The 18,020-nt window shown below is 42.2% G+C and overlaps 1 protein-coding gene across 2 annotated transcripts in view; it reads left to right on the forward strand.

Annotated features, from left to right (window-relative positions):
- Nucleotides 1-18,020, forward strand: part of FRAS1 (Fraser extracellular matrix complex subunit 1) — a 504,323-nt gene that overhangs the window by 276,625 nt on the left and 209,678 nt on the right. For both annotated transcript variants that reach the window (XM_043447950.1, XM_043447951.1), the window contains 2 exons: nt 11,275-11,415; nt 14,397-14,540. In XM_043447950.1, coding sequence (XP_043303885.1) covers nt 11,275-11,415; nt 14,397-14,540 — 285 coding nt within the window. The remainder of the gene's footprint in view (nt 1-11,274; nt 11,416-14,396; nt 14,541-18,020) is intronic.

The following is an 18,020-nucleotide window of genomic DNA, read 5'->3' on the forward strand; positions in this document are numbered from 1 at the left end:
AACAAGCAAAAACCCCAAGAAACACCTGTCAGCACCTTTGTACAAATAAAACAACTTCATAAAACCCCAACCTTCTAAAACAAAATCAAAAGCCCATCCCTTACTTTTTCGTTCATCTTTCTCACTAACTTTCCATACCTGTGGGAGTTCTTCTGAGGCTAGATGAGTTCTTGAGAGTAAAGCTGGGTAGGGACCACCCTGTTCCTCAACTCCAAGGGTACCATTCTCACAGTAATTTATGTGATTGGTGCCTTCTGAAGTCATTTAGTGTCTGTGAAGCCTGTGTGGCTGAACATGCAGCTCAGGGTGGATGGATGGAAGGAAGGACCTGAGGCTTTTGTCGCTAGGAGGCCTTGGCTCTCTCCTATGGGTGTTCCTAAGGTCAGGTCAGATTGCTCAGCTCAGTCTCAGACTCTCCTTCACTCTTGTTGAAGACTTATTTATTTTTCTTTAAAGGATTCAACTATTTTGAAGATTCAGCTTTTAGTTGTGGTCTCTGTAGAGTAGAACTGCTCATAGGAATCTCTTGGCAATCTTGTTAAAATGTGGACTCAGATTCAGTAGGTCTGGGGTGGGGTCTGAGCTTGCATGTTTATAACATGTTTCAGGGGAGGCTGATGCTCCTGGTCCACAGATCGTAGTTTGAATAAGCAAAGCCTCTAATTAAAGAGTTGTGTGAATTCAGTCATGTCCAACCCTTTGCAACCCCATGGACTGTATAGTCTGCCAGGCTTCTGTGTCCATGGAATTCTCTAGGCAAGAATACTGGAGTGGGTTGTCATTTTCTTCTCCAGGGTACCTTTCCAACCCAGAGATTGATCCCAAGTCTCCTGCACTGCAGGCAGATTCTTTATCATCCAACCAACTAAAGAAGAATAAGTATATCACTTTATTGTATCACTGGTGTACTTCTAATGATCGCAGTTTTTTTAAATCCCAATTTTTATTTCTTTTCATTGCCTACATTTTGCATATTATTGAAACTTTGAAAAGTATAAACCAAAAATGTTAAAAATATCTAAATTACCAAGATTAACAAATGAAGACTTGGGATTAAAAAATTCTGAAAATGTTGAAAGCCGCCATCAAATTACTTTAAAAGAAAAGGTTTATTGTCAAAATCAGTCCAAGAAGACATGGAAAGTATGAATAAATCAAAAGTCATACATAAAATTAGAAAGGTTAACAAAGAACTTCTTCTAAAAGAGTGCTAGAGTTAGACAGTTTAATGTGTGAGTTATTAAAACCATCAAAAAACAATACAAAGAAATCTTATAATAATATAAAATCCTAGAGCATACAAAAAGATAGAATATTTTAGAGTACACTATTTTTTCATCCAGCATAGCACGAATGCCAATGTTACAACATAACCTAGAGAAAAACTACAAATTTTAGATAAAATATTAAAAAGTTATCACGTTGAATTCAGAACTATATATCAAATTGAATTCAGGTTACTTTAAGGACTTACAGATTAGCTTATATTGAGATATCTATTAGGTAATTTATCATATCAAAACATCAAAGGAGAAAAAAATATGATCACTTTAATTTGCTGAAAATCTGTCTTCATAGGTTCATGATCTATTATTCACATAAGGAAAAACCTCTTAGTAAATTAGGAGGACTATATTAAAAAATACAGAATTAAGAAATAAAAATATTTAGCATATTAAAAATGAAATGTTTAGTATGCCCACGTATTACCTGAGATATTCTAAAATCTTTTTCATTGTTTATCTGAAGTTCAAATTTAACTAGATGTCCTTTATTTTATCTGTGATTCCTATCTGTAACCCTTCTATTCTCAGATAACCTCTTAATCTTTTGGTATAGATTCCTACAGTTATTTACATATATACATACATGTATCACTTTATGAAATTCCTTACAACCAAGAATTTGATTGGAAATCCTGTGACTTTATATTTACTCCCATTTTCTAGATGAAGAAACTGAGACTTAGAAGGAACCAACTGAAGGAAGAATAATTCAGCATTGGGGAGATCCTGGGCTCTAACGGAGGATGTGGTTACCTAGGGAATATTTCCTTCTTTCCAAGCCTAGAGACCTTGTTCTTCTTTTTGTCCTAGAGCTTTACAATTTAATTTCAGGCCAGGCCACCTCACTTAATGATCCCATCCAGTCACTAAGTCAACGACTTGGTTGTGATGGAGCAATGGGGTATGAACTTGGTTGGGATGATTAACTCAGTCACGTAATTGGCCCAATTCTGTGGCAAATTGGGCTTCCCTTGTGGCTCAGCTGGTAAAGAATCTGCCTGCAATGCAGGAGACCTGGGTTCAATCCCTGGGTTGGGGAGATCTCCTGGAGAAGGGAAAGGCTACCCACTCCAGTATTCTGGCCTGGATAATTCCATGGACTGTAAAGTCCATAGAGTCGCAAAGAGTCAGACACGACTGAGCGACTTTCACTTTCTGTGGCAAGTTAAGGATGGATTTTTTAAAAATTCCTATGCAGTTTAGTGAGAGGGCTCAAGATAATATAATTTTGAGGAAATTACTAGTTTTGTTTTAAAAATGAACTCCATAGTGCAATAACGAGTTTTACCTACATATCTTCTCATGTATAATGTCTGTAGAAACATCGTGCTTCATAAAATAATGCAGACATAACAAACATCCCAGTGCCCCCTCCCATCCCCCATCACACGCATTTCATTATAGGTAGAATTATCATAGATCTTTGATCAGGGAGACATCCGGGAAATTTTAGTATCTAAACTTTTCCAAGCCTTCATTGTCAGTCTTGGAGATAGTATTGCCTCCTTAGGCAGAACTTAAACCTGAGTGGGGCAAAACTGCACAAAATCAATACAGATTTGGCATCAATTTTTTTCCAGTTTTGTTGAAATGTAATGACATATAACATTGTTCAATTAAGGTGTACAACATAGTAATTTAATATATGTTTATGTTGCAAAGTGAACATGACAATAAGTTTGGTCTGACATCCTTCTCCTCACAGAGTTGTAATTTTTTTTCCTGTGATGAAAACTATTATTTACTGTCTCAGTAACTTTCAAATATACATATAGTATTGTTAACTGTAGGGCTTCCCAAGTGGTTCAGTGGTAAAGAATCTGCCTGCCCATGCAGGAGCCGAAGGAGACGTGGTTTCGATCCCTGGGTCGGGAAGATCCCCTGGAGGAGGAAATGGCAACCCACTCCAGTATTTTTGCTCGGTTCATCAAAGAGTCAGACATGACTGAGCATGCACACGCAGACCAGTTGTTAACTCTAGCACCACACTGTACATTAGATTCCCCAGATCTTGTTTATCTTATAACTGAAGTTTGTACCTTTTGACCACCTTCACTTATTTCCCCTCCTCAAATCTTAGTCAGCATCTGAATGCTGGGAGATTGGAGCCAAACCCTCTGGCAGCAACTTCTAAAATGTCCAAGTGGGTCTTTTTCAGAGACTGTCTGGAAGGTGGTTGTTTCTGGTGGGGGTAGAGTCGCTGGTTAACAACTATTTGTTCACTATAATTCCACCGAGCCCACGAACTCGAACCCTGCTGATTATCAGAGTCAGGCCACCAGTGGCCATGTTCTCTGGGCCGCGGTCAAAAAACCAGGGCCCTAGACCTGCACACGGATTCTTTCCAGGGAGGCACGAGTGACTTGGAGCTAGGTGGAGGGAGAACATGAACACGCTGTCCTCCTACCTCCCAGGTCTCTGGAGAGGATGGTGGGCACTCAGCCTCTATATGTGGGTTAAAGTAGAGGCCTGACCCTCAGGCTGCAGCCTTTACTATACACATGTGTGTCTCTTTCCGGAAAAGACTGGGAGATGCGCCTTTCTGATGGATGCCTTCACAGGGAGCCCTGAGGGGACCAGTACCATGAATCCTAGCGAGCCCATGAAGAACTGTCTCTTTGGATACTCTGATCTCGTAGGTCTTCTGGATTCAAGCCCCGTTGGCTTTTGGAGCTAAAGGTTGGAGGACCATTTCTCAGGTGGAAGTCTTAAAGTTGGGTAGTAAATGTTAGGTTCAAGCCCTTCAATCCTTAGGGAGAAGCTAGGTCTCTGTGAGTTCCCTCTTGATTATTGTATCAACATGTTGCTGTTCCAGGGGTAGGATTTTTGGCAGGAGTGTGTCTGGGCATACTTACCGCCCCCCCCCCTCCTTTTTTTTTCACATTCATTTAATGTGTAGGAGGTGCTCAGCTAGTTTCTGGACTTCTTTCATAGGGAATTGGCCCATGTGTAATTGTAGATTAGCGTGACCACCAGAAGGAGTGAATTCAGGAGCCTCCTATGTTGCCATCTTGGACCAGAAAGCCAATTTCTTTTTTAAATAAGAAACTCACTGATGATTTTGGTTAATTAAATAACCTGCTTTAGATGAATGAGAAGGAGTAAAGCATATTGTGGTATTTTATCTATTTAGTTGTTCCTAAGATTCACCAAAGGCCTTAAGGCACAGAGCTTTAATTAAAGAAATAAATGCGCAGGAGTCAGCCTGTTCTGCTTAAGAGTGTGTTGCTATTTATGAAGCTGGGATTCCCTTGAATTAATTGAATAAAATACGTGGCATTTATATTAAGTAACACTTTAATGCAGTCCCTAGAGTACTGACATAAGCTGTATAAATGCATGCCTTTTGGAGATGTTCAGTCTTCTGTTTCTCCTTCTTGCTTTTATAGCAGTGATGTGCTAGGCTTTGGCGATAGAGAGATGAAAAAAAATATAGACCGTGCCTTAAGGAAAGAGTGATCAACTTGGGGAGACTGACACAGAAAAAATAACTGAAAAAACAAGATACATGTTGTAATGGCAATAGGCAGAAGATACAGAAAGAATGCAACAAAGGAGACTGACCATTTAGGGGAGAGGATATGACAAAAAATTTGCAGAAGGAAAACTACATTAGGCTGTTGAGAATTCATGGGAATTGACTAGGGAAGAAGGTAAGAAAGGGTATTCTTTGCCAGGGAAACAGCAAGGGTAAAGTCATGGTGTGTTTGGAGAAGGACTGTGCATTTGGTTTTCCTGCAGGATAAAGTCCGAATGGTGGACTGTAGGGAAGTGATGCTGGAGACATGGGGTTGGGTCATGTCATGAAGGGCTGTGTGTGCTATGTATAGGAGTTGACACTGTTGGTTTTGGAGAACCATTAGAAGATTTTAAGTAGGGAAGTAGTTTGGTCAATTTGCATTTTATGGGGACCTCCCTGGTGGTGGTGTGGCAGGTAAATGGGGAGACAATAAGTAGGGCTGGCTAGGAAGCTGCCTCACTGACCCATATCAGGAGTGACATTGAAGGTATACTTTAAGGGTCACGAGGATGATTAAACTGGGGTAGATTTGATGCAGATTTAAGAAGTAGAAATCAACCTATCTTGGCTGTGTTATGGTGAGGAAAAGTAGAAGTCCAGCTTTCTCATTGTGAGCGTCTTTGTGAATGGTGGGGTAAAGGCAAGCCAGGGAATACAGTAAGTCCCCTAGAAATGAACCATCAAAATTCAAGTTGCAAGCTGCCCAAGATGTGAACGTGTGTTTGCATGTCCAGTCCCACCTGTTAGTTCACGTGTCTGGCGTGCATGGTCACGTGTGTGCATCCCCCACGGGCGCTTATGCTCTTGTGTACTTTACCGCACACCACTGTATAGAGTGCAGCAGCTCAGGGTCTTTATTTCAAGCCCAGGATGTCCAGAAGCGAGCATCACAGCAGCAGTGAGGTAGTTGGTACTACGGTACTTTTCAAGGCAGGGTACTGCAAGATTAAAGATATTCTCATTTTTTTGCATATTTAAATGTATTATTTATGTGAAAAGTATTTTAAACCTATTGCAGTACGGTACTCTATAATTGTGTTAGTTGCATACCTAGGCTAATATTTTGGACTTACGAACAAATTGGACTGATTAATGAATGCACGTTCAGAGCTGAACTTGTTGGTATGAAGGGGGGTTATTGTACAGAAAGACCAGGTAGAGGGTAGGATGTGGGGTTGGGGGTGGGTCATGAGTACAGTTTGGATGGGATGAATGTGATGTGATCATTTACATTAGGTAGGTAAGGGTTAAGCTTGGATACTTAATGGATAATGGATAATGGGGAATGAAGAATATGTGGTAGCAATGAAACACCAAGTAGAGACATCTCCTAGACAGGTAGATTTATGTGATTTGAGTTCAGGGTTAAAGTCAGAGCTGTCCACATAAATTTGGGACTCACCAGCCTGAGGCTGAAAAGAAAAGATCAAAGAGAAGGGAGACTTAGCGGCTTGCTGCCAGCATTTCCATCCACCCACCCCACCCACTCACCTTCCTAGCTGCCCTTCCGTTCAGTCAGCGGAAACTTATTTCCTGAGAACTTGTGACGTGCCAGGGACAGGGACTGTGACAGGTACTGTGTGAATCACAGAGATGGATAAGATGTAAATTTTACTCTTAAAGGACTCCCAGGGGCTTGGGGAGGTAGGATAAATCACGTTTTACCACCTGATCCAGCAATTCCACTTCTGGGTATATGCCCAAAATAATTGAAATTGGGATCTCAAAGAGGTATTTGTATACCCCTTTTTCATAACAGCATAATTCACACTAGCTTAAAAGTGGAAGCAATTCAGCATGCATCGATGAATGAATGGATTACCGAAATGTGGTAAATATGCATACATACAATGGAATATTATTCAGCCTGAAAAAGGAAGAAAATTCTGACCCATGTTTCCATGTTGATGAACCTTAATGACATTATGTTAAGTGAAGTAAACCATTCATGAAAATGAACTAAATAGCATTATGCCTTTTGTTCTTTAAAAAGAAAACAGAAAGAAAGAAGGAAAAGAAGAGTGAGGGAGAGGGGGAGAGTGATTTTATTTGACTTCTCTCATTTCAACTTCCATCCCTCATCATAGTGTTCCTACTGCATATCCTAGAAGATTTTGATATTTACATCATAATTCAAGAGACATCCACCTCAAAAATTGTTTTGACATGAAAGGCTAGGAAATTTTATATGATATGAAAATATTTATGCTGGCCCACTTCATATATTATTTAAAAGGAAAAAAGAAGTAGCAGTGTCCTTTGTCTGAAATTTAAACAGAAAATAGAATGAACAAAAAAATTGGTATGTTTTCATTGTTTTAGGTAAAATTTTTACTGGAGTCAGGTTGACTGGAATTTACAACCATCTGAGGACACTTTTAATGCCAAAACTTTTAGTGCTTAAGCAGCTCTGTTACGCTTTTTCAGAAATATACTCAGCCATCAACTGGAAAACCACTCTCTAAAAAATGTAGTGGAGAAATTACTCACAGAACTTATTCTCAAATCTCTTCCATATATGCCCTATAATGGAGTTAGTCTTCCTTGAAGGATCTTAGACTTCAGACTGGAACTTCTGCTACAGAATCAGCTTCCATTAAATGATAGACCCTCATAAAAGTCCCTGAAAGAGTGTAGACATTTCCAAAAGTGGCACAGAATTGAAGTTTCATGAGCTTGTTTTAAAGACACAGATGCCTATCATTACAGAAATAGAGTATTACAGAGGACAAAATACTTGGAGAGGATGGTAATCCAGCCTATCATTTTCCCTCAATGGCACAGGTTGACTCACTAGCTCATTATCTATTTGGTTCTTAAACATTTCCAATGAAGGCAGTTCTGAAGTCTGCCATGGGGATGTCCAGTGAGGCTTATTTCTGAAATCAAGTGGGACCCAAAAGATTTTCTCCTGAAATTCTTGGCCCATCAACTCATTTGTCTTCATTGCTTTCTTTGTTGTTCAGTCACTGAGTTGTGTCTGACTCTTTGTGACCCCATGGATTGAAGCACACTAGGCTTCCCTGTCCTTCACTGTCTCCCAAAGTTTGCTCAGACTCATGTTGGTTGAGTAGGTGATGCCATCCAACCATCTCATGCTTTGTTGCCCCTTCTCCTGCTGCCCTCAATCTTTCCCAGCATCAGGGTCATTTCTAATGAGTCAGTTCTTCACATCAGGTGGCCAAAGTATTGGAGCTTCAGCTTCAGCATCAGTCCTTCCAATAAATATTCAGGACTTATTTGCTTTAGGATGGGCTGGTTGGATCTCCTTGCTACCTAAGGGACTCTCAGGAGTCTTCTCCAGCACCAGAGTTTGAAAGCATCAATTCTTTGGTGCTCAGCCTTCCTTATGGTTGCTTTCTTGTTTTATATAATTCAGTAACAATCTTTATTCACATCGAGCCAGTTTATCTCATTGATTTTGTGACCAAATGAAATGAAGTAAGTTGTCTGCTCATAATGCATTAATTCATCTCCTCCCAGTTTTCAATTCAACAACGATATGCTTTGATTTCCTATTTATTAAAGAGGTAGAACAGGAGGAGCTGGGGATATTTGCAATCTTGTAAGGTCTGATATGAACATATTGGTATTATCATAAATAAATTTAGGTATGTAGAAGTATGTTGCTTCCCCAATTATCTTAGAGGGCTTTGTATTGACAATACAAGTTAGTTGTTTTTTGAAATACTGCCACCTGACTTTCTATCACATGTCATTTCATTTGTGTTAAACATGTCTTAAATAATGAGCTGATATGTACCTCTCTTTTATAATCATATTTGCTTACTTGTTCTGTTTTGTTTTTTAAAGAGGAAATATTTTGTCAATGATTCTGAAAATACTTGGGAAAAATTACTGTGACTTGTGCTATTAGAGCAGTTAACAAGGCAATCTAAAAAAAATAAGGAAATAATTTTAAAACTTGGAGCTCTGGCTCTGTTTTTCATAGGGTAATAAATACTGTTGAATAGATATAAAGCTCTGCAGTGTAGCTGGGGATAATAATCAAAATATTTATCAACCAATAAGTAGGGTGTGGGCTTCCCTACTTCCCTACTGTGTTCAGACAGTAAAGAATCCACTTGCAAAGTGGGAGACCTGGGTTCGATCCCTGGGTTGGGAAGATCCCCCGGAAGAGGGCATGGTAACCCACTCCAGTATTCTTTCCTGGAGAATCCCCATGGACAGAGGAGTCTGGTGGGCTACAGAGTCTATGGGTTCACAAAGAGTCAGACACTACTGAGCAAATATGCACAGCACACACAAGATAGGGTGTGGGGCTTCCTAGGGGGCTCAGTGGTAAAGAACCCGCCCGCCAGTGCAGGAGATATAAGAGATGCTGGTTTGATCCCTGGATTGGGAAGATCCCCTGGAAGAAGGCATGGCAACCCACTCCAGTATTCTTGCCTGGAGAATCTCATGAACAGAGGAGCCTGATGGGCTACTGTCCATTGGGTTGCAGAGATGGACAGGACTAAAGTGACTTAGCATGCATGGCATGCAAGGTAGGGTGTATTGCCCAATCCAAACAGGTATGGCCTTAGCTCAGGTACAAGTGTTAAACTTTTAGGTGCTCAGTTATGGATGAAATACTAGGGTGGAGCACCAGAAGGTTTAAAGGACAGCAGTCATCTACCAGCCATATATCATGAGTTTAATACTCCTACAAACCAGTCCTGCTGGACAAGAACATCCTACTTTACAGCAGCCCAATCTGTACATCAAGGAATGAAATTTACATTTTTATTGGGGGTTGGTGGAAATGGAGACCTCAATGGTAGAAAATCCCATATGCTTCTTCCAAGCTGCGGATCTCTTGAGTCTTCAGGAGGTTTCATTGAAGGGGCAGAGGAGGCAGAGGAGACTGAGGGTGGTGTCCCTGCAGTCAGTGGATCTTGTCCCTGAAATGCCTGGGTCCTTCCACTCATTGTCTTACTCACCTCTGTTTCCCCAACACCTCAACCTACTTGCGGCTCAATAACAAAAGATGAATGAGTGATTGAGGGTGATTGGCTGTTTCAAATTGTGGGCTTTATTATGATTCAGATATGATGAGGTCAGCATATCAGGAGATGACTGTCTTGGGAAAGAACCCTTACTCACAGTTCCCAAGAGGAAGGGCATGTTATATCATGCAGGGGCCACAGAGGGAAGCCCCAGCGTGGGGCAGGAGGCAGAAGGAGTGAGGGCAAAAGGTGGGCAAAAGCCATTATTGTGGTTTCTGTGGGAAGAAGTGAGTGAGGCATAGTAAATAATCCACATGGTGTCCACAACACCCCATTCAGTATGTATAGTTTATATTCTCATTTTTATACATGAGGAAGTGGGAGCCTTGAGAAATTGTATAACTTAGTCTAGGTTGCAGAGAATTGTGATGTGATGCTCTTATTCTCTCTGTTATACTCCATTTTCCATTTGTTTTATTCCAGTTACTTGCTTGTGTGTCTGTTGATGCAGCTAGTTTGAGCAGTTCAAAATGTTGGACAGTCCTTCTTACCTGTATGTGTCCAGTCTCCATCAGAGCATGGGCACCATAGAAACTTTTGTGCAATCAATCAGTAAGGTCTCCATCACCTTTCTCTTTAATTTGATCAGCCTGATCAGCAGCCCATTAATGGTACAGGAGCTTTCCTGACGGAAGGAGACCATTTTTATGGCTTTCTGTTCTTTATCTGACATCCTCTGAGACGGGGAACATGGGAATATAGAAATGAATGACTCCACAAATGGTTATTTCTGTTTTTTGTGTCACTTATCCTTTTCTTAATCTGGGTTCCCTGATGGTTCAGTTGGTAAAGAATCTGCTTACAATACAGGAGACCAAGGTTCAGTCCCTGGGTCAGGAAGAGCCCTTGTAGAAGGGAATGGCAACCCACTCCAGTATTCTTGCCTGGAGAATTCCATGGACAGAGGAGCCTGGCGGGCTACAGTCCATGGGGTCGTACAGAGTCAGACACGACTGAACAACTAACACTTTAATCTGGGTTCCACAGATGCTTGCTTTTTAGGATGCAGCCTGAAAGAAGTATGTGAGTTGTCTGCCCTGTCCTTGGGAAAGTTAAGTGAATGTATAGAACTTATGCTGCTGCTAAGTCACTTCAGTCGTGTCCCGACTCTGTACGACCCCATAGACGGCAGCCCACCAAGCTCCGCCATCCCTGGGATTCTCCAGGCAAGAATACTGGAGTGGGTTGCCATTTCCTTCTCCAGTGCATGAAAGTGAAAAGTGAAAGTGAAGTCGCTCAACAGTGTCCGACTCTTAGCGACCCCATGGACTGCAGCCCACCAGGCTCCTCCGTCCATGGGATTTTCCAGGCAAGAGTACTGGAGTGGGGTGCCATTGCCTTCTCCGATAGAACTTATACCAATGGACCATTTCAGGAAAGTGAATGGGAAAGGCAGAGCTACTGTCCTTGTTGGCTGGCGGCTCTCCTGATTATCTCTTCTGCCTTTTCTTCCTTCCAGCTTGCCACCCATCCTGTTTTGGGTGTGCAGGGATGAGCCCACGTAACTGCACAGCCTGTTGGCCTTCCCACGTGCTGTTGGACGGGCAGTGTCTCTCCCAGTGCCCAGATGGGTACTTCAACCAGGAAGGCAGTTGTACAGGTGAGTATGGCTGGGGCGTATGCCCGTCGCACCCTATGCCCATATGTTGTCTTCATAATGCACCCTGACTCTGCATTTAGAAACTGTGTCATACCAGGGGACTAGACTTGGGCTGTGAGTCGTTCTGAGTGAGGAAAATAAGTGAAATTCTGTTCATCCAATAGGAAATGTGGATAAAGTGCAAAATGAGAATCAGCTTGACCCTCTGCATATAGTGAGGGATGATGGGGGCCATCGAGGAGATGAGCAGGCTCTCATGCACTTGTGGGAGAGCAGGCATTGGCCTTACTTTTGCAGTCCTCAGCTGCAGCTACCCTACCCCTGGCTGCAGCCTAATAGAGCAAAAAGGGAAAGAGGTATTTATTTTCTTCCTTGACGCATCAGCCCAATATGTTTTTAAGAGCACCTGTATATTTCAGTGACAGAGATTTTAAAAATTACTAGTTCAGATTAGTGAAGGGTTTTATTGGAATCGACAAAATACTAAAATTTAAGCACCTTATTGTAGCTCTGTGTTTTCTTGTTGCTAAAGAAAAAAAAAAAGACAAACACATTCTATCATGATTATGGTTTTATTTCTAAAAATAGACTGCTGAGGCCGACTGATAGGGATAAAGCCCATCGTTATAAAATTGTTTGATTTGTGTTTCTGGCATTGGAAAACACGTAGTAAATGTGTAAAATATTTTTGAAATAAATTAAAATTTGTCAGATTCATCAAGCCTCAAACTCCAAAGAGGAAATTTAATGTGAATATAAATTTAGATGATTGAAGATCAATATTGTTTCTTCTGGAATTTTCTTCTACAAGTAGCTTTTTAATCTCTGTAGGCCCCTGATGGGTTGTTTTACTTGAAACATTCTATTAAGCTCAGTGGGGAGCATTCTTGGTTTCTTTGTCACTGGGGTTGTCCTTGAAAACTGTGGTCTTTCCTTCTGTGCCTGCACCCTTGCCCAGTTGGTTTTATCTGTGGAAAATTGTTGTGTGGGAGGAAAGTCTGAGAAGCTGTAACTCTTCTCTGCCCATGCCCCTGCCTGCCTGAGACCAGCAGATGGAAGGTACTTTCATAGGGAAGAATAAAAAAATCCAGCTACAGGTTGAATCTGTTTCTTTTGCTTTCTCTTGCTTTCCTAAACTGAAAGGATACTATCTGTACATAATCCCGTACCTCAGGGGAACCCAGCCCCTCTGCCTGAATGTGAAACCAAAATGCTTTTGTCCAGAGAGACCTTCTGACCCTGTTCACCTATGTATGACTGCAAGAAAGAGGAAATTAACACATCCCCTCCCTGAGGCTGGTCATTCCAGGGGGTATTTGCAAGATTAATGGCCTTTATACTTTACTTTCTCACTTCCTCCTCCTCCTCTGTGTTCTGTAAAATAACCTGGCATCCAGACCGTGATAAGATGGTTATTTTGAGACACTAGTCTGCCATCTTCTTGGTCTGCCAGCTTTCCAAATAAAGTTGTTATTCCTTGCCTCAACACTTCGTCTACTGATTTATGGGTCTGTCGTGGGGCGAGCAGAGGGGACTTGGACTCAGTAACAGTATCACAAGCAGTGGGGCTCCAAGGTCACTGGAAATATCCTGGCAGGGAGGGGGCATTGGGCGGTAGAGATCATCCTGAGAGTGCTAGTATCTTTTGGATGGACATTTACAAACTGAAGAGCCTCAGGAATGTAGAACTGGTGGTAGTTAATGCTAGCCTTCTAATCAGCAGTTTGCTCGCTTGCTTTTTTTTTTCCTATAACTTCTTATCTTCTCTTGGCCTTCTGCCAGACAAAGTTGACTTTACTGGAAATCTGTGCCTTTCCTTCCCACCAGCTCTGCACCAGAAGGGAATTCTTTGTCATTAGTTCCAGCAAGCACTACCCAGCTCTGGTCCTTCACCTCCCCTCCTCTTAGAATCATATAGGCTTAGACTTCCTCATCCTTGGCAGAGAAACCCTTCAATCTCCTTCCAAGCACACTTGCTCCCGCTGCCCATCTTGGCAACACAAGAGCAGTTGCAGCTGCAACTTTCTTTTCTTGTTTGCCATCCTTGTCTTTATTGCCTGCACCTACTGGGACTCACTGCTCTTTTTCAGTATAGTACCTCTCAGTAATTTGGTGGTTTTTCTGGGGAAAACATAGCTTTGACAGTTTTGTCTAAAGAATTGAACTTCAAACATGGCTCATGATAACCTCCAGAAAGAGGCCTTTTTCGGCTCTTTGTATTTTAATTAAGTGTTGCTGCTAAAACAGGCACTCAAGTTGTGGCCTGGAGGGAGAGCAGAGTTGGCATCTGACTGTGAGAAGTTTTCACTTCCCCTGCTATGGATAGTTCCACCTGTGCCTGCTGGGGATTTCTGAGAAGCAAAATGTCTCCCTCTTCTCCATCGAGCTCTTTGAATTTTAGAGAGGGAGAGTTTTACCGCTTCTTTTTCTGCTTCTTGACTTTGATCTGAGCTTCATGACTTATATAGATGGGAATGGTCATACTGAGCAACCAATTCCTCTCATTTTATTTTCTAGAAAGTTTTAAAGTATTTATTTACTTATTTAGCTACACTGGGTCTTAGTTGAGGCATACAAGATCTTTAATCTTCCTCTTGGCATGTGGGATCTTTTTAGTTACAGCCTGTGAACTCTTAGCCGTGGCATATGGGATCTAATTCCCTGACTGGAGATTGAACCTGGGCCCTTAGCTTAGCTATTGGACCTGCGAGCTTAGCTACTGGACCACTAGGGAAGTCCTAATTTCTCTCATTTTAATGTTTCTAGATTTCATGTTCTGTTCATGGGCAACGTTTTTGCACTAGAAATGCTGTCTTTTGGTCAATGCCAAAGGGTGTGCCAGACTTGCTCAGGCGTCTTCTTCGAAAGATGATTAGCGTTTGAAGTCTGTTCTTAGTGTAATTGGTGGAGTACACTAAATACTTCGTGTGTGTACATGCTGAGCTGCTTACTCCAGTCCCGACTCTTGTTTTTCCTTCCAGAGTGCCACCCCACCTGCAGGCAGTGCCATGGCCCGTTGGAGTCTGACTGCATCTCCTGCCACCCTCACATTCCTCTGACTGCTGGGAGCTGCAGGGCCAGCTGTGAAGAGGAGCAGTTCCTCAACCTCGTGGGCTACTGTGCTGGTGAGTGAGGCCCCTTCACAGGCTCAGAAATCCCTAGCCGAAGGCTGGGGCTCTTCATGCCAGGCCCCAGAAGGCTCTTGTGTTTGTCCTTTGTCATCAGATTAAGAGCTCTCTTTTGGGAGAGGTTTGTCTCATGTCCAAAAATTCACTTCACTGCTTTCTATCTGACATTTAGTAAATATCTGTGGATTCAAGTGGAATCTTCTAATGATACTCTTGCAGTTCCTGAAAAAAAATCTTAGAAACCTCATATTAATGAAAACTGAAGTCATGGTAATGATTGCTTACATGCATGCAGTGCACTTTAGCTTCAGACGGCAAGAGGTAGGTTCAAGATAGTCACTGCCCTCTGAAAACTATTGTCCTCTTGTCTGCATTATCTCCTGCTGTGAAGAACCTTTGTCATCAGCCCTGAGCGCACACAACAACAACCAGGCATGGAAGTGCAGGGAGATTAACCTAGAAGCAAATCAGTTGCTTCAGGAAATGGGATTTTTTTTTTCCTCCTCAGTTTAGTACTCAGATCTTAAAATGAAGTAAATTAGAAAACCAAAAAAGAAAAAAAAAGCAGCAACAGCTTTACTGGGACTTCCCTGGTGGTCCAATGGTTAAGTCTGTGCACTCAATACAGTAGGCACAGGTTCAATCCCTGATCAGGGAACTAAGATCCCACATGCTGCACAGGTATGGCCACAGATTTTGTTTAAAAAGCAACTTACTGGAAAGAAACCTGGAATTTGGATAATGATGAAGTAGCCACGCGGTGTTTGTGTTCATCCATCCATCCCTACAATAAATATCTTTGAGTGTCTAACAGTGGTCAGATGCTCAGAATATAAAAAAAAAAAAGTTTCATAAGACGATGATTGTGCCCTCAAAGAGTTTAAGTCTGAAGAAGGGAATTTACAGACTCGTGGGTTATTTTATATTTCTTGACCCACTTCTCCAAGTTGCATGAGAAAGTTGCAGAGATTTACCTACAGCAGCTGTTGTCACGCTCTGAAGGGCTTGAGTAGGAAGCATCCTGGGATCCAGTGGGCAAGAGGGGAAGCTGAAAAATCTGGTTAGACACACCCCGGAGGGGCTGACCTGGCTGTAGGGCTTGTTCTCAGGCAGGGAGGGAGTGTGGCCAGTTGTCTGCATCAGAGTATCGAGGTGGCCCGTTCAACACAGTGAGTAAACGATAATAGTGCTTCATGTGTAGCTGGGGCGCCGCAGTCCTGGGTGATTTCTTTCTTTTGGCACATGACCTTGGCTCAGACAGTAAAGAATCCGCCTGCAGTGTAGGAGACCCAGGGGTTCAATCCCTGGGTCAGGAAGATCCCCTGAAGAAGGAAATGGCAACCCACTCCAGTGTTCTCATCTAGGAAATCCCACGGACAGAGAAACCTGGCAGCTATAGTCCATGGGGTCACAAAGAGTCAGACAGAACTGAGCGAATAACACTGAGCTTAAGACTAGACATTAGAAGGAATTCCCTGGTGGTCCAATGGTTAGGACTCCACACTGTCACTGCTGGGGGCCTGTATTTGATCCTTGATCGGGGAACTAAGAAACCACAAGTCATGTAGTACCACCAAAAAAAAATAATGAGTGAAAAAATGACTCAACGTGAGAGTCCAAGATCTATACCCTAGGGAGACAGAACACTTGAAAGCAGCCAAGACCTGCTAGGATTCAGAGCAAAACCTGATTACAGAGACTGCAAACATTTTAGGAACAATGGAAAGTAGAAGCCCAGAGAGTCCAGGCTTCAGACAGATGTGATAGCCCACAACTAGAGGGGCTTCCCTGATGGCTCAGACAGTAAAGAGTCTGCCTGCAATGCCAGAGACTTAGGTTTAGTCCCTGGGTTGGAAGATCCCCTGGAGATGAGCATGGCAACCCGCCCCAGTATTCCTGCCTGGAGAAGTCCAAGGACAGAGGAGCCTGGGGCTGATTTCTATGTTAGGATACAGAGGAGCAGCACCCAAGAGGTTCCTGACATGATTAAAGCACATTAGTGGATATTTGTTGAGAATAACCTGAGCTCAGGGTGCTGAGTTGCTGTTTGGGGGGTCTCAGAGATCTTGCAGGCTACTTAAGGAGATGACACAAGTATAGTTAACAGACAGTACAAAGCGATTTATGGATCATAACCTTTTTAGGCAGTATGGGTGGTAGGAGTTCAGAGGAGGGAGAAATAAAAGATATGGACAGGTGGGGCCCCAAATTCTTCCTGAAGAATAGCTAGGATTCTGTGAGACAGAGGGAAATGGGGTGGGCATCCCAGGTGTGTTTCTACCTAGAAACAGGCACAGGGGTAGAACCTGTGGGCCATTCGTGGCCAGTGAGAGTGGTCCAACCTGGCTGAAGGGCCTGGTTTGAATTACGACATATTAGGTGAAATGACTGGAAAATATAAGTTGGAGCCAGGGTATACAGAATGCAGAGTTCTAGGCTGAAATATTTGGACTGACTCTTATGAGCAATAGAACTATGAGAGTTTTAGAGGAAACTGTTGACAACTAAGACTGTGTTACAGGCAGGAAGGCTGCAGGCTGCGTGGAAGATGGATTGGAAGTTGCAGAGATGATAGAGTTGTTAGAAGGTTGAACCTTCATAATGGCTTTTCTATTTTCAAACTATTCTGAGTGTGGAACCTATACACTTTATGCTGGGGCCATTTTATAAATAAATGTTTATATAAGGAGGTTGGAAAATTTTAATTTCTAATCAGCTCAGTTCTCTCCAATGTCCAGAGGCCTCTTTGAAGGAAAATTAGGTGATTAGGAATTGCATTAACTTTTTAAGGTTTATATGGGATCAGTGGAATAAAGAATCATTGAAGTAGGCCAAATGACCCTGGAAGTTCCCAGCCCTAGAATATCAGGTTCCATTAATGTACGCTGAAAGGAACACACCTTGTCTGTCCTGAGATTAGGTGAAAGTTTTAAATAAGGTAACCCATTGTTTGGTACTTGGAAATCTTTTGTTGAGTGAGAATGCACTCGTACATGCTAAATCGCTTAAGTCTTATCCAACTCTTTGCAACCCTGTGGATCGTAGCTCTGTCCATGGGATTCTCCAGGCAGGAATACTGGAGTGGTTTGCTATTCCTTCCTCCAGGGGATCTTCCCAACTGACGGATCGAACCCATGTTTCTTTTGTCTGCCTGCATTGGCAGGTGGGTTCTTTACCACTAGCGCCACCTGAGAAGCCCTGAGTTGAGAGTAGCTTATCAATATTTATCACAGAAAAATATGACCAGTAATTTCAGTTGTTGACCTTTTAGAGAAGTGCACTGACCCCAAGGTTTATTTTTTAATGAATATATGCCCTTTTCAAATACCTCCCAATTCTCTCTGTAATATTTTAATGGATTTGTTCATGTATGGCTTCATCAAACATTTATTACCCACATGCTCCTTACCAGGCACTGTGCTAGGCTCTGGGGAGGCCCAGATGAATAAAATATAGTATTTGCATCCCAGAAACACA

Source organism: Cervus canadensis, chromosome 26, assembly GCF_019320065.1.
Source record: "Cervus canadensis isolate Bull #8, Minnesota chromosome 26, ASM1932006v1, whole genome shotgun sequence".
In the NCBI taxonomy this organism is placed as follows: domain Eukaryota; kingdom Metazoa; phylum Chordata; class Mammalia; order Artiodactyla; family Cervidae; genus Cervus; species Cervus canadensis.